This window comes from Cryptosporidium hominis, assembly GCF_000006425.1.
Source record: "Cryptosporidium hominis TU502 chromosome 5 CHRO015072, whole genome shotgun sequence".
NCBI classification, from domain to species: Eukaryota; Apicomplexa; class Conoidasida; order Eucoccidiorida; family Cryptosporidiidae; genus Cryptosporidium; species Cryptosporidium hominis.
Window position 1 is genome coordinate 1 of NW_667447.1, and position 13240 is coordinate 13240.

Consider the following 13240-nt stretch of genomic DNA (forward strand, 5'->3'; position numbering starts at 1 on the left):
CCTTGGAAACTAAACTGTGTTTCAAACTTATTAGTTTTGAGCCAGTTCTTTTCAAAGTTTTATCTTCTGCACCAATATTAGTTGAACTTAATTTGGGAATCGTATTTTTTAACTTTATTTTTTGGTTATTTTCATCATAACTTAAATCAGATCGATGAGTACTGCTTTTAATGGTTAACGAACTTTCTTCTTCTTCATGTGACTTAATAAGAGATTGTAGCGTTGACTTTACTTTATCCATTATTTTTTTTGAAGATTTACCTTTTCTACGAATTGAAGAAATTTCAGGGTTATTACTCCCTTTTTCAATTAAGTCAATTTTTTTTCCAGTTCCTGGAATCACGAAATTATACCTTAACTTATCATTAAAATAATCTTCTATATTCATTAAGCTGTTAGAATGATTAACCTTCTTTTCTTCATCTGAATCCCAATCAACCGAAATCAGACTAAAACAATGCTTTCCTAACATTCTATTTTTTATTTGGTTAATAGATATGTCTTGATAATTTGTTGATATTGATTTATTCATACCTAACTCTGGTTCTTGAGGTATGGACAAATTATTCGAAAAAACACTTGAGCGATTACTAGAAGATGAGCCTAAACTATCATTGTTAAATAACTCATTTATCCTTTGTGCTGAATTATCATCTTTGAATCTTTCCTTGACCTTGTTAAGTTCTAGTAGCGGAAGGACAACCTCACGATTGACAATGTTAATATTGCTGTTACTCATCTATTGCTTTCTCCATTAATTTAAATATATACTATTTCTTTTCAATTAAAAAAATATTATTTCCATCATAAATCTTTAGAAAAGAATTCACCTATTTCCCTCCAATGTGTCAAACTATGACATAACACCTCAAAAACAAAAATATAAACTAAATATAAGATGTTCAAATTGGAATGGATGCAATTCCTTTAAACCAATTTATGTTTAAATTAAATATTAAATGATATTAATTATTTCAAAATACTTACTACTTACCTAAACCCACTCCAAACACACATGCACCTTTAATTTCCGCATGTTACCGCCAACTCATCAAATTTAATTCTGATCAAAAAATTATCCTTTTTTTTTATCACATTAAACGTATAATATCATTATTAATAGAAAACTTAAGCATATAATATTGTTTTTTGTACAATTTGTGAGCGTTTTCTTGCCAGATTTACCAAGATAAAAGAAATCATGCATTATATTTCAAAGTAATTTTAGATCTTGATCAGCCGAGATTTAAAACCATTTAGCAAAGATTTTTTGCTAAAAATAACTAAAGTAATTCATGGCAATTGGAAATATATATTTTTCAAGAGTATCAAGTTGTGTTTTGCGTATCAACTTGTATTACAGAAACAAGTAATGTTTAGATATGTTTCAAGAATCTATTAATGATTTCATTCATATTTAAAAATAAACAATTTGTTAAAATTGTTATTATTGCACTACTTCCTTGCCTAAATGCACTTTTTTGGTTGTTCTTCATTTCAAATGGCTGGCTTGCAATGTATAGCATGCATTTTCTCTGCATGTTTTTTATCCCAACTTTTTTTTATGGCCTTCAATATCTTACAAGCAATTTAAGCGATGCTCGAGAGTATGGAAAAAATTTTGATATACTCAAGTGCATATGTGTTTGTATCTTTACATCAGTCTTTGGGACTACATGTCTTTTTTTAGTATCAGAGCTTTCAAAGATTATTCCAACATTTGATCTTTTAAATATTGAAGAAATCAAAAATGGGTTATTAAAAGAAGGTATAATTAAAGATCCAACAAACAAAATTGGTTTTTCTACGTGGTTTTCGAGCATCTACTTTTCAATAGTTAATCCAATTATAGAAGAACTTTTTTGGAGGTCATTTGTTTATAAAGAATTAATAATCTCATTAGGAGTTAGAAATGAAACCAACCCACAATCAAGGTTTAACATTAATGAGATCGGAGCAAATTATTCAGACTTTTTAATAGCAAGAGATCATAGCAGTAACTTATTTGAAAGTTATGATGTTGAAAGTGGACAAATTGGCTACAAAGCAAATACTGAGCTTGCGAGCATTATTTGCTCAGTATTATATTCGCTTTATCATTTTTTTGTGTTAATACGCTTTTCCTCCATCCACTGTTCAATATTATCAACAATCTCCTTAGCAATTATAGGTCGGGCACTACTTTATGTAAATAGAAAATTCCACACTATATACTCTATTTATATTCACATCGGGATGGACATTTCAATAGTAATATTCTTAATACTATCTCTAAAATAAGAAAAAACTAGAACTTAGAGAATTAAGATAAAAAGAAAAACTTAATCGATACTATCCTACACGCCACGAACTTATCTGATTCTTGCGATGGGTTTTCTGAAGTTGGCTCCTGCGAAGGAACAGTTATTGCCAAGCTCTTCTTCGATACGCATTAGTTGGTTGTACTTAGCAACGCGTTCACTTCTACAAGGTGCACCGGTTTTAAGTTGGCCTGTACCTAGGCCAACAGTTAAATCTGCGATAAATGTATCTTCTGTCTCTCCAGATCTGTGAGAAACTTGAATACCCCAGCCAAACGATCTTGCGAGGTCAAATGCTGCGATTGCTTCTGTAACAGTGCCGATCTGGTTGACCTTTAATAGCAAAGCGTTGCATGCGCCTTTCTCCTTTCCGATCTTGAGACGGCTCATATTAGTAACAAATAAGTCATCTCCCATAATTTGAACTTTCTCACCAACTTGGCTTGTCAATGAAGCATATGCTTCATAATCATCCTGATCAAATGGATCCTCAATGCTTGCGATATCATACTTTGAACAAATGTTCTTCCACATCTCTGTTAGCTCTTGGCTTGAAAGATAATTATTAGAGTCTTTGCACTTGAAGTTTAGATCATAGCACTTCTTATCCTCAACAAAAAATTCAGAAGCTGCAGGGTCTAAAGAGATTTTAATCTTACCTGAATATCCACAGATGTTTATTGCCTCTGTAATCAAGTCGAGTGCTTCCTCTGGAGTAGCAATATCTGGAGCAAACCCACCCTCATCACCAATATTTGTAGCTCCTAATCCATACTTTTTCTTGATAACTGATTTCAAGGTGTGATATACCTCGGCACCATATCTAAGTGCTTCCTTGAAATTTGGGTGCGCCCACTGGGAAAATCATGAACTCTTGAGGAGCGAGAGCATTACCTGCATGTTTTCCCCCATTCAAAACATTAAATGATGGAACAGGCATAACGAAGTTATTAGTATCATTTCCTGCCAATTCAGCAATATACTTGTATAATGGAACGCCTCTTGCTGCTGCTGCTCCTGCTCTGGCCAATGCGAAAGAAACTGCTGTTGTTGCATTAGCACCGAGCTTTGACTTTGTGAAACCATACTCATTCTTTGAACCATCCAACTGTTCTGTCATCATGGTATCGAGCTCTGTTTGATGTGTTGGGTCTTTACCAATCAATGCAGGAGCAATTATTTTATTTACATTTTCAACAGCTTTTTGCACACCTTTACCGAGATATCTCTTCTCATCACCATCACGTAATTCCTTGGCTTCATAGATACCTGTTGAGGCACCAGAGGGGCAACATGCTCTGAATACTCCTTGCTCTGTTGTAATTTCTGCTTCTACAGTTGGATTTCCTCTGGAATCCAAAATTTCACGTGCTTTTACTGACAATATAGAAGGCATAGCTAAACTTCAACACAAAAATCTCAAATAAATTTGGAAAATAACTATAATAAAATATTTTATTATTTCTTAACTGAAACAATGAAAATAATTTCGCAGTATCTATATCTATAACCTCGGGCATGCTGTGTACGAATTAGAGTTTGGTGTGCAGGCGCCTGATCGTTTAAATCCTTTGAATTGCCACTAATTCATATTCCCGCCCTTAGAGAATCTAAACCACTTACTTGAATATAAGAGAAAAAAAAAGTGCAATAAAAAAAAACAAAAGTTATGACGCAATATAGAACTGTGTGTGAAAAGTTGTCCCGTGAGATATAGAATCTACCGAATTTCAGTATATTTAGTTTCCCCCATATCTAGTAGTCGTGCTGGTATACAGTTGGTCTAATCATTTGTCTCCCTATTTGCCCAATCCATTCTTCTTTTTCAATTGGGTTTTCAGCTATTAAAAAGAAGACTCTGTTTGGGGTGTCAACCCTAAATGAATTTTCTTTATTTGTATCTTCGTCAGCGGATCTGACAGTTAGACATTCAGAGAGCATCAATGACTCAGTAGGAGTGGAAAGGCTTCTTTGATCTTTAAAGCTTGCGAGGTAGTTCCTTGTTAATACGAACCATCTTCTACGCCAGTCTTTTAGAAATCGACTTTGTTTGTAAAGCCACCCTTGCTTAACAATCTCGTCTTGCCTAATGGAAATCTGTGGACTTCCCAAAAACATGTGCGGTAGCTAATTAAAGGTAATGTGATTTACTTTAAAAAACTATTAGAAACTGATTGTCGTAATACTGCTTGAAAAAAAATACTTATAAAAATTAAGCGAGTTAATATCTACTCTAAGGAGCGTTTACGATAAAATTCACTACTTTCTCGATAACTTTACTCACAAATAATTTAACCAATGCTATCCTAGTATAAATAATTTTACATTTATGCAAATAGGCGCCACTGTGACAATATAATCCTTAATTTGGCGGTATATTTTGAGGATCAGGAAAAGAGATTAAAAGGATAATTTAGCATGCTTATTCTAAATATTTTCAAATAAATAGCTCACTGTTGTGTTTCTTCTGGCTCAACAACAGTTAATTCAAGCAATGTTTCTTCCTCATTTGCCTCTTGTTTTTTATCATCAATATAATCCATTTCAAAGTTGTCATTAGTGACGTTTTCTGAAAATTCTTCATTAGCTTGCTGTATCTCAAATATTTCTGTAATATTCTCAATACTCTCACCTTCTTTTATCAGCCCATCATTAGGGTTAACTATAACTTCACCATATGGTATTTCAGTCTCTTCCTGAACATTCTCAATTTGATAAGGTTCCTGTATGTTGCTTGACTGGTCAATATAAATCACCTGATTACCGTCAGCATCAAATTCTACATTATTATTATAAGTTTCATCGTAATAATAAATTGTTTCGAATTGATCTGCTTCATCACATATATATACATTATCGATATTAGAAACTTCCAAATCAAACTTTTCTGCATCAATATGAATTTCATTACTCAATTGTCTTTGTATAGTGAAAGATTTTGGATCAGGGCTTTCCTTTGAGTAATAATATATGTCATATTCACTTTCTGTTTCGTACTCATCAATTTCTGGTTCATATTCCTCGCTGCTTTCACTTTCCTCACTACTTTCTTCATGGTCCATGAAAAGACGTTTATTGTATTCATTTACAAAAATAGGATAAAATGGATTTGAGTAAAAGTCCTCTAAGAGCTTTGAATGCTTTTCTCTTATCCAATCAGGAGCATTTATTGGCTGCTTATATTTATCATTCGCGTGATTTTTAACCTCGTTAATAATATCAAGTCTTTCCTTATTTAATATTAACTCTTCAAAAGAAGAAAGCAAATTGTTCTCAATATTTGAATTTAAATCTGTTATATTATCAAGTGCACTTTTGCTTTTAAAATTATTGGAGTTGTTTAATTCAGAGGAAAGTTTAATTACATTTGCGAGATGTGATAGTGCTAAGTTCCTACTTAAATCAATATTTTTTTGTTCTTGGCTCTTATTCATTGGCATTATTAAGTGGTTAAGTCTTTCATCAGGAATAAAACTCAAAGTATCGTTAATATTATTGAGAATTTCTTTGGTACTTAGGTCTTCACCCAAAATATTAGCATTGTTTTTTATTTTAGTGATATTCTCTGTAGAGAAAAAGCCTTTTTTTGCTTTATTTAATTTATCTTTATCCGTTTGAGACAGGTGCTTAGATTCTGTATCAGCAGCTATTTTTAGTTCGCGTAATGTAACAACTCCGTTTATTCTGGAGTAAGCTCCTAATTTTGATGATCCGTTGATCATCTCACTCTTAAGATTTGAACATTTTGTCCAAATATAAAGGAATTTTTTAATTGCAGATATGTGGTTATGTTGTACAATACACGCCAACTTGTAACAAGAAAGTATATTCTTAAACATTGAAATAATATGTGTAGCAACATCTTCGTTGTTAACGACACTCTTTTTCCAAAACATTTCGTCTTTCTTTGAAATTGCATTCTTTGATAATTGAGAAAATCCATATTTAATTCTTTTTAAAACTATATGTTTGATAATAGAAGCTCCAGCAAAGATTTCTGAACCTATCTTTCCTTTTAATTCTATCCTTGCCTGGTATTGCAGCAGTCGGAAGGCATACAATTGATTTCTCTTTATTACATCTCTAAATAGATTGTCTAATTTCCCAGCACCACTGCCGATTTCAAGAGACGACTTTACAGCTCTAGTTAATTGATCGCGCGTAAGTCTTGCATTATCTCTTTCCATTTCTCTTAACTTCAGTTTTTCATCCTTCATTTTTACTTCTTCTTGGAGGTCTCTAATATATTTTTGAAATGCAAGAGCGTTCTCACCTGAAATGCCCTCTTCAGAAATCTCCAATCTATTTATTAATTTAGGCTTAATATATTTTTTTTTAATATCTCCATCACCTATATTGGGTGCAAAAGAACGTTGATTTTCATGTAGAGGTTTTTCATCAATTATTTCATTATTATATAAACTATTTTTTTTCTCTTTTTGTTCAAACTGAGTTAAACCATCTTCAAAATTTATCTTATCTTTGTTTTTATCCAATGATAATAAAAAAAGATTTTTTAAATATCCTTGGCTAAACTTTGTTAAATCAGCATTGTATAACTCCATAATTGTCTCATCTCGAACCTTTTCTATTCGTTTGTTTTCTCTTTCTTGCGATATAATTAACGCCATTTTATTCAATCCATGGTTTTTTAGCCACGATAGTGTTTCCATTGGCTGCAATTCCCTAATGTCAAATTTCTCATGAGACCGTCTATTACTATATAGATCATCACTGCTCAAAGTATCAGAACTTTCAATACTTTCGTCAGATAAGCTTTCTTTACTTGAATATAAATCATCGCTTCCGGAATCTAATTCAACTTGTTTATTTAAAATTGAACTTGAATTTTCTTGACTATTACCTGAAGTTGTATTGTTTATCTTTGGAGTGGGATTTTCTTTCTGAGAAAGTTGCTTAATTAACTTTTCATCCTCTACATCTGTTAAGCCATCATACTTCTCTTTCAAATCTGGTTCGTACCTATTCACTTCAACATCCTCACTTATTGTCAAATTCTTTTTGGATCTCACAGATTTCAAAGAATAAGTCCTTTCCGTATTTTTTTCTGAATTATTTTTAGATAAACTTTCTTCCATATTTTTCACCCATTAATTAAAATTCTTGCTAACATTGAATATTTAGTAATATTTCAAGTGAATCAAGCTTCCAGATTTTCCAACCGTTTATAACAGCTAAATCTTCGTACCCAAGCTCAATTTCGTCCTTTGAGACCTTATTCTTCACACAAATTCCTTTTATATTTATTAAATGATTTTGTATTCTTACACACAATGACTGGATGTCAATTTCTGATGTCGCGCGCTCAATGCAAAACCACCATCCCCATTGTGTAAAAAAGTACTTTAAATTGAATCCGACTACTGAAGAAAAGATAATTATCCACATAGCCATCTTTTGTTGATTGTTATGTGTTTGAACTAATTCTTCATCAACTTCTGAAAGCTGATCATATACTTGGAAAACTGTCTTCAATGTGTTCCATCCAAATAAATTAATTAAAATCAAATAATTACAGAATGCAATCCCATGGTTTGCCATCCATTTTTCTCTGAAGTCCCGTTCCATGTTTTCTGGAGATTTACTTTCGGAACTCATATCAATTAGGTATTCTACTGCAAGATTAATTTGATCTTTGATATAGCTAATGTTAAAAGGATACAATTTGGGATGTAATTTATAATATGAATACATTGTAAATAGATTAACAGTAACTTCCTCCGTTCCATTAAATGTCCAATAACTAGATTGCCTATTGTGTCCTATTTCATGGTATATACCCCAGTTCCCTTCATCTTTCAGCGTTTTTAAGTCGAGTATCCCACCTGAATTGATCTCCTCTTCAACTATATCTAGGTGAGTAGCTATTGGATAACCTAAAAATAAGAATTTATTAATTAATCAAAAAAAAATAGAAACTTACCACTATGCATATATCCATCTGAAATTTGTATATCACAAACAATTCTTTCCTTAGTCCATTTATAATTAAAGTAAAGCTCATTTTGAGTATCAATAACTTTATCCCAAAACTCAAGTAAATCATCAACAATTAAGCAGTTTATCCTATACAAAATTCTGCTTGGGATCGTAAGGATTATTTTCTTTCCATGCAGTTCGGTCCAAGCAGGTAATAAATTAGAGAACTTTCTGTTTGCCTCTGAAAAAATTCTTGCCCATAAATATTTATCCGTAATTATTGTTCTATTATCAAATGAGCAAGTATCAAGCTGCAACTTATCAATTGTATAAATGGGAGTTGTTATCACTTCTTTTCCAATTAATGGTATGAACTTAATAAATCCTATTAAATGCCCATGTGGTTCATTACTGTTTGGCTTTTTTAATGATCCTTTTGTATTTGTATGGTCATTATTTGGAATATATTCGAAATACACAATTCCTTCGCATGGGGACTCGATAGTTATATTATTTGTCTCAGAGATACTCCAATTATAAATTTTTTTTACTAACGGAACCCTTCTCATTATTTTTTCTTCTTTATATCTGAGAAAATCACTGTGACTGCCAACATGTAACTTTGATTTAATTGGCGTTAAAGAATATTTGTTTATGGGAATAAATTCAGCTTTTAAAAAACTTCTGTGTTTAATGTAAACTCCAGTATTTTGCCACTCAAATGGAATATCATAAACTGGGCAATGTAATTCATTTCTTGATAAATTTAATTCCGCATGCTCTTCTCTCAACAAAGAATTTGTTATATTACTTTCTATTTTCCAAAATTGATTCATACTGATCCAATCATCAAAATCATCGAAAGTGTACTTATCACCTTCTAAATCACAAATTTCATGAATTTTATCTTCTTTTAACCTTGAACAAGCAATTGCCATATACAAGATATTAATTTTTTCTTCCATATTGAAAGGAGGTTTCAAATTCAAATAGTTCCTTTTTTTTAGTAGTTGAGCTATTAAATTAAGAATTTTATTTTGCTCGCTTGTTTTTATATCCATATTTAGGTGACATTCAATATCTTTTGTCATAATAAAATACTCATCAAGATTTAATTTAGTGTCGTTTTCTGTGCCATTCATTGACTTCAATAACTTTTTCCAATAGTAAATTGAGCTTGAAAAATAATTTGATAGATTTTTGGAGTTTACAGAACTTACTTCATTGCAAAAATATTCGTTTGTAAAAATCATTCCCATCTCTTTATTAATATCATTCGAAATTGAATTGGAATTTACTTTCCCACCGCTGATATATTCCCATCCCCAGGGGCATAATCCGATAATAAGCAACCCACCTGAACAAATATAATTCTTGAGTATTTTTGAAGATAATTTTGTCTCGTTTACCGTATTTTTTTTTTCTTTGTTTCCGTTAATTACTAAAATATTTAGTTCATTATTAGAAACGCTTTTTTCAATGCTTTCTAATTCAACATATTCGAAAAATGAGCCTTTAAAATAATCAAAATTGTTTTTGCTAATACTATTAATAAATTCTGATGACTCTGAGTTAGAAAATCCTAAAAACCCAATACATTTATCTTTTTTTGTTTCTCCTTTGAATTTATAGAAGTTCTCTAAAATAATATTTAATATTTGATGTCCATTTTTATCAATCAAAAAACTTTCATGAGAGAACGATAAAATCGCCCCTTCTCCATATAAAGTTATTCCAGAGCACCAGCCAAAGCTACCCCTGTTGTGATTTTTCCCCCAAAATAGTCCAAAAGTTTTTTCCCCAAAGCAATGTATTTGTCCAGGTGTCCCATTTATTTCTATTTTATTCAACCCTTTTAAAAGGTAATCTCTTATTAAACATGTATTAATCTCAATTAAGCGACTTCTTAAACTAAAGTTAATAAATTCATTCTGAGATTCATCAATACTAATGATATGATGGTCATCGCTTTTTAAACGAAGCATAAATAATTGGTTACTATTGTATGTATTATTTATATATATGCTCAAAATTATGCTATATTGCATATAATCATTAATAATAATCTCAAAATTGTTAGTCTCTTCCCATTGTGAATTATCTTCGGAAAAACTCACAAGTTCCTCTAATTCCAAATTTAATCTGCACAATTTTAAATTCCGAATAAAATCTACATTTTTGCACGTATATATTTTAAAGTGACTTTTTGTAAGTGTAGTATGATACTTCTTATTTGGAATGCAAACATTAAATTCACTGTAGTCAGATCCATTACTCGGTATCAAAAACCACACCTTGGGAGATATTTCCATTTTAAGGAACTGTAGATTTATGGAGGAAATGAAGACAATATCGAAATATCCACAAATAATGGGGAGCCATAAAAATTTCAAAAACGAATATTGATTAAAAATATGTTAATTACTAGCAAATATACAATTTATCAAACAAATGAAAAATAATTTAAGATTTCTATAAGAAAATTTGTTGCAAGGTTTTGACTCAAATACCTTTTATGAATCCCGCAGTAAAACTGAAGTTCGAGAAATAATCGAGTAAATATTTACCAAATTATCTAATCTCTAAAAAGGCAGCCTTAAGGACCTTGCAGATGAATAGTATAATCAAGTAGTAGTACACCGCTGGATTATACTACAAACAAATGGAATTTGTTAATAATCTCGTTTTATCGTAGTGTCTGGCCAATATAAATGTATTATAGATTACAGAATATCCATGAAAATTCCATGACATGAACTGACATCTTATTTATATTGAAATTCGCTACGAAGAGAAAGAGTAATTGTTTTCCTAGAGCAATCATCCTTGTCTATAATAATAAAGGGGAATTGGCGGTATTATTGGCGGGGCGTATATTGCACAATTATTTTGATTGTTTTTTCTTTGAGCCCTTTTTCTTCTTTTTAATATGCTTAGGTACTTTGTTCAACCTTCTTTCTCTATTTTCTTGCTTCACAATATGCTTCCATTCTTTTTTTGTGATGTTCTCTGGAATTTTCCCATTGAACTGTCTAATCAATTGTTTCTCTTGTGCATTTTGGTCAGATGGTAGTTCTTTTTCGCAAACCCCTTCTTCCGAACATTCATAAAAATCTTCCTCTTCGCCGCTGCTCATGTCTGATCCCGTCTCAAGACAATTGCTTTCTACGCCAACTTTATTATTTTTTAGAGCATCTACTTGTTCGCATTTGCATTCATTTACTTCATCAGACTCACTACAACTTAATTCATTATTTGCATTGTTATCGCAAATAAAGTGTCCGTACAATAAATCTTGTCCACACTCTTTTCTTTCTAGCTCCTTTTCAAGAGTTTTTCTGTCCATTATTTGATTTAAATGAAGTGGTGTCCAAATATTTAAAAATATATTATTCCCTTCTTTATTTTTAGAGCCTTCCAAGTTTGAATCAGTTACGCTATTAAAAATTTTAAACTTAGCATTATCATATTTACCGTTAGACAAAAGATGATATACTGTAAAAAATAATATTGATAGAAAAATCTTTTGGTTTTCAATCGAATTTTTAATAATAATTTCCTTCTGAGAATTTAAATAAGAACATTTTAATTCATATTCTCTTTCATCCCTATCGAAGTTTGGCCATGTAAGGCTATCACTTTCAAGAATGTTTAATACAATACGCATAACATTTGAAATTATTTCATCATCTGAAGAATTGGCCATTTCCTCATAAAACTTAATAAGATCATTTGGCTTTGTTATTGTAATTAAACTATAGAGTTCTGATGGAGATAGTATAATATTTGTAGAGTAGATGTTAAGAGTACTAAATAAGTCATTCAATATTGATATTTCATCGTCCACGTCACTTTCATTGAGATTATCCAAACTGACAGAGTTATCCTGATTTTTCCTGCTTTGAAGTACCTTGTTAAAAAAAAGAGTTACATTTACACAATCCCTCTTAAGAAACTCTAGCCCCAAAGGGTGATCATGCTCCATAGATTGTGAAACATCGATTACATAAGCGTGCCCCTTATAAAATAATGTATTATATTCAGACATATCTCCATGAATAAGATGGCATTCATTGAACATAATATACATAATACCAATAATTTCAATGTAAAGGCGAACCCAACTTTTTCTTCCGAGACTTATTGGTACATCCTTTAATCTAGGAGCAGCATTCTCTGTATTGTTGTTAATATCTTGTTTAATTTCACCATCGTATTTTTCAACATCTTTACTAATATTCTCTAAGTTAGAACCATCTCCAATATATGACATTACAAAAATATGTTTTTTAATATAAATGGGAATGGGGCATCGTAGTCCAGAAATAACAATTCGTCTCAAATTTCTAAATTCTTTTTCACACCATTGAGTGACCATTTTTCTAGGGTTTTTTGATTTCAGATACCCTCTCCTAAATCTGAACTCTCCCTCCACATATTTTGATCTATCCTTGAAAGTAAGTACCGAAGTCTTAAAAACTTTGATTGCTCTATTAATGTAATTTAAATTTGCAGACTTTTCAATTTTATCAATAACATCCAAATCTTCTTTAGAAAGACAATTTCTTGTAAACAATTCGGAACCATAAAGCTTCAAATCACTAAAAAACGTGGTTCCTCTATAGACATTAGCTTCCTTTCCTGTACTGATTGTCCCATACATATTTGAAAACACTCCTCTATTTTTCGCTTTCTCTAACATCAGCATCGTCCGCCCATCAAGCGCTTGCATAACAGTAGCTCTAGTATCTCTAGTTAGGCCTCTTGATCTATGTTTTTGTCCCTTTTCATCGCTAGCTTTAGCCTGGTTATATGCAACTTGGTTTACTTTACAAATATCCCCAGGTAAAATATCGTATGCTAACGTTCTTCCTAATTGCTTAGCACTCATTATATAAAAATTTGAAATTTAGTTGCAAGCTATCCCATAAACTTCAAAATTGTTTCTTGTAAAACCGTTCATTTATCTAAAAATGTTAAAGGCAAAAATGACAGTGGCG

At 31.3% G+C, this 13240-nt stretch overlaps 7 protein-coding genes across 7 annotated transcripts; 1 reads left to right on the forward strand and 6 right to left on the reverse strand.

Moving 5' to 3' along the window:
* The first annotated feature begins 1401 nt into the window (after window positions 1-1401).
* Chro.50185 (hypothetical protein) lies at window positions 1402-2280 on the forward strand. The annotated part of the gene is made up of 1 exon (XM_663093.1): window positions 1402-2280. One exon carries the CDS (start codon window positions 1402-1404, stop codon window positions 2278-2280), a length of 879 nt encoding a protein of 292 aa, XP_668185.1.
* An 843-nt stretch (window positions 2281-3123) lies between these two features.
* On the reverse strand, window positions 3124-3696 carry Chro.50184 (enolase). Its single annotated transcript, XM_663094.1, has 1 exon — window positions 3124-3696. One exon carries the CDS (start codon window positions 3694-3696, stop codon window positions 3124-3126), a length of 573 nt encoding a protein of 190 aa, XP_668186.1.
* A 359-nt stretch (window positions 3697-4055) lies between these two features.
* Chro.50183 (hypothetical protein) lies at window positions 4056-4418 on the reverse strand. Its single annotated transcript, XM_663095.1, has 1 exon — window positions 4056-4418. The coding sequence occupies one exon, from the start codon at window positions 4416-4418 to the stop codon at window positions 4056-4058; it is 363 nt and encodes a 120-aa protein (XP_668187.1).
* Window positions 4419-4750: 332 nt separating this feature from the next.
* On the reverse strand, window positions 4751-7399 carry Chro.50182 (hypothetical protein). Its single annotated transcript, XM_663096.1, has 1 exon — window positions 4751-7399. One exon carries the CDS (start codon window positions 7397-7399, stop codon window positions 4751-4753), a length of 2649 nt encoding a protein of 882 aa, XP_668188.1.
* Window positions 7400-7427: 28 nt separating this feature from the next.
* Chro.50181 (hypothetical protein) lies at window positions 7428-8015 on the reverse strand. The annotated part of the gene is made up of 1 exon (XM_663097.1): window positions 7428-8015. The coding sequence occupies one exon, from the start codon at window positions 8013-8015 to the stop codon at window positions 7428-7430; it is 588 nt and encodes a 195-aa protein (XP_668189.1).
* Window positions 8016-8218: 203 nt separating this feature from the next.
* On the reverse strand, window positions 8219-10552 carry Chro.50180 (hypothetical protein). Its single annotated transcript, XM_663098.1, has 1 exon — window positions 8219-10552. The coding sequence occupies one exon, from the start codon at window positions 10550-10552 to the stop codon at window positions 8219-8221; it is 2334 nt and encodes a 777-aa protein (XP_668190.1).
* Window positions 10553-11124: 572 nt separating this feature from the next.
* On the reverse strand, window positions 11125-13131 carry Chro.50179 (extragenic suppressor of the bimD6 mutation-related). The annotated part of the gene is made up of 1 exon (XM_663099.1): window positions 11125-13131. The coding sequence occupies one exon, from the start codon at window positions 13129-13131 to the stop codon at window positions 11125-11127; it is 2007 nt and encodes a 668-aa protein (XP_668191.1).
* Between the last annotated feature and the right edge of the window lie 109 nt (window positions 13132-13240).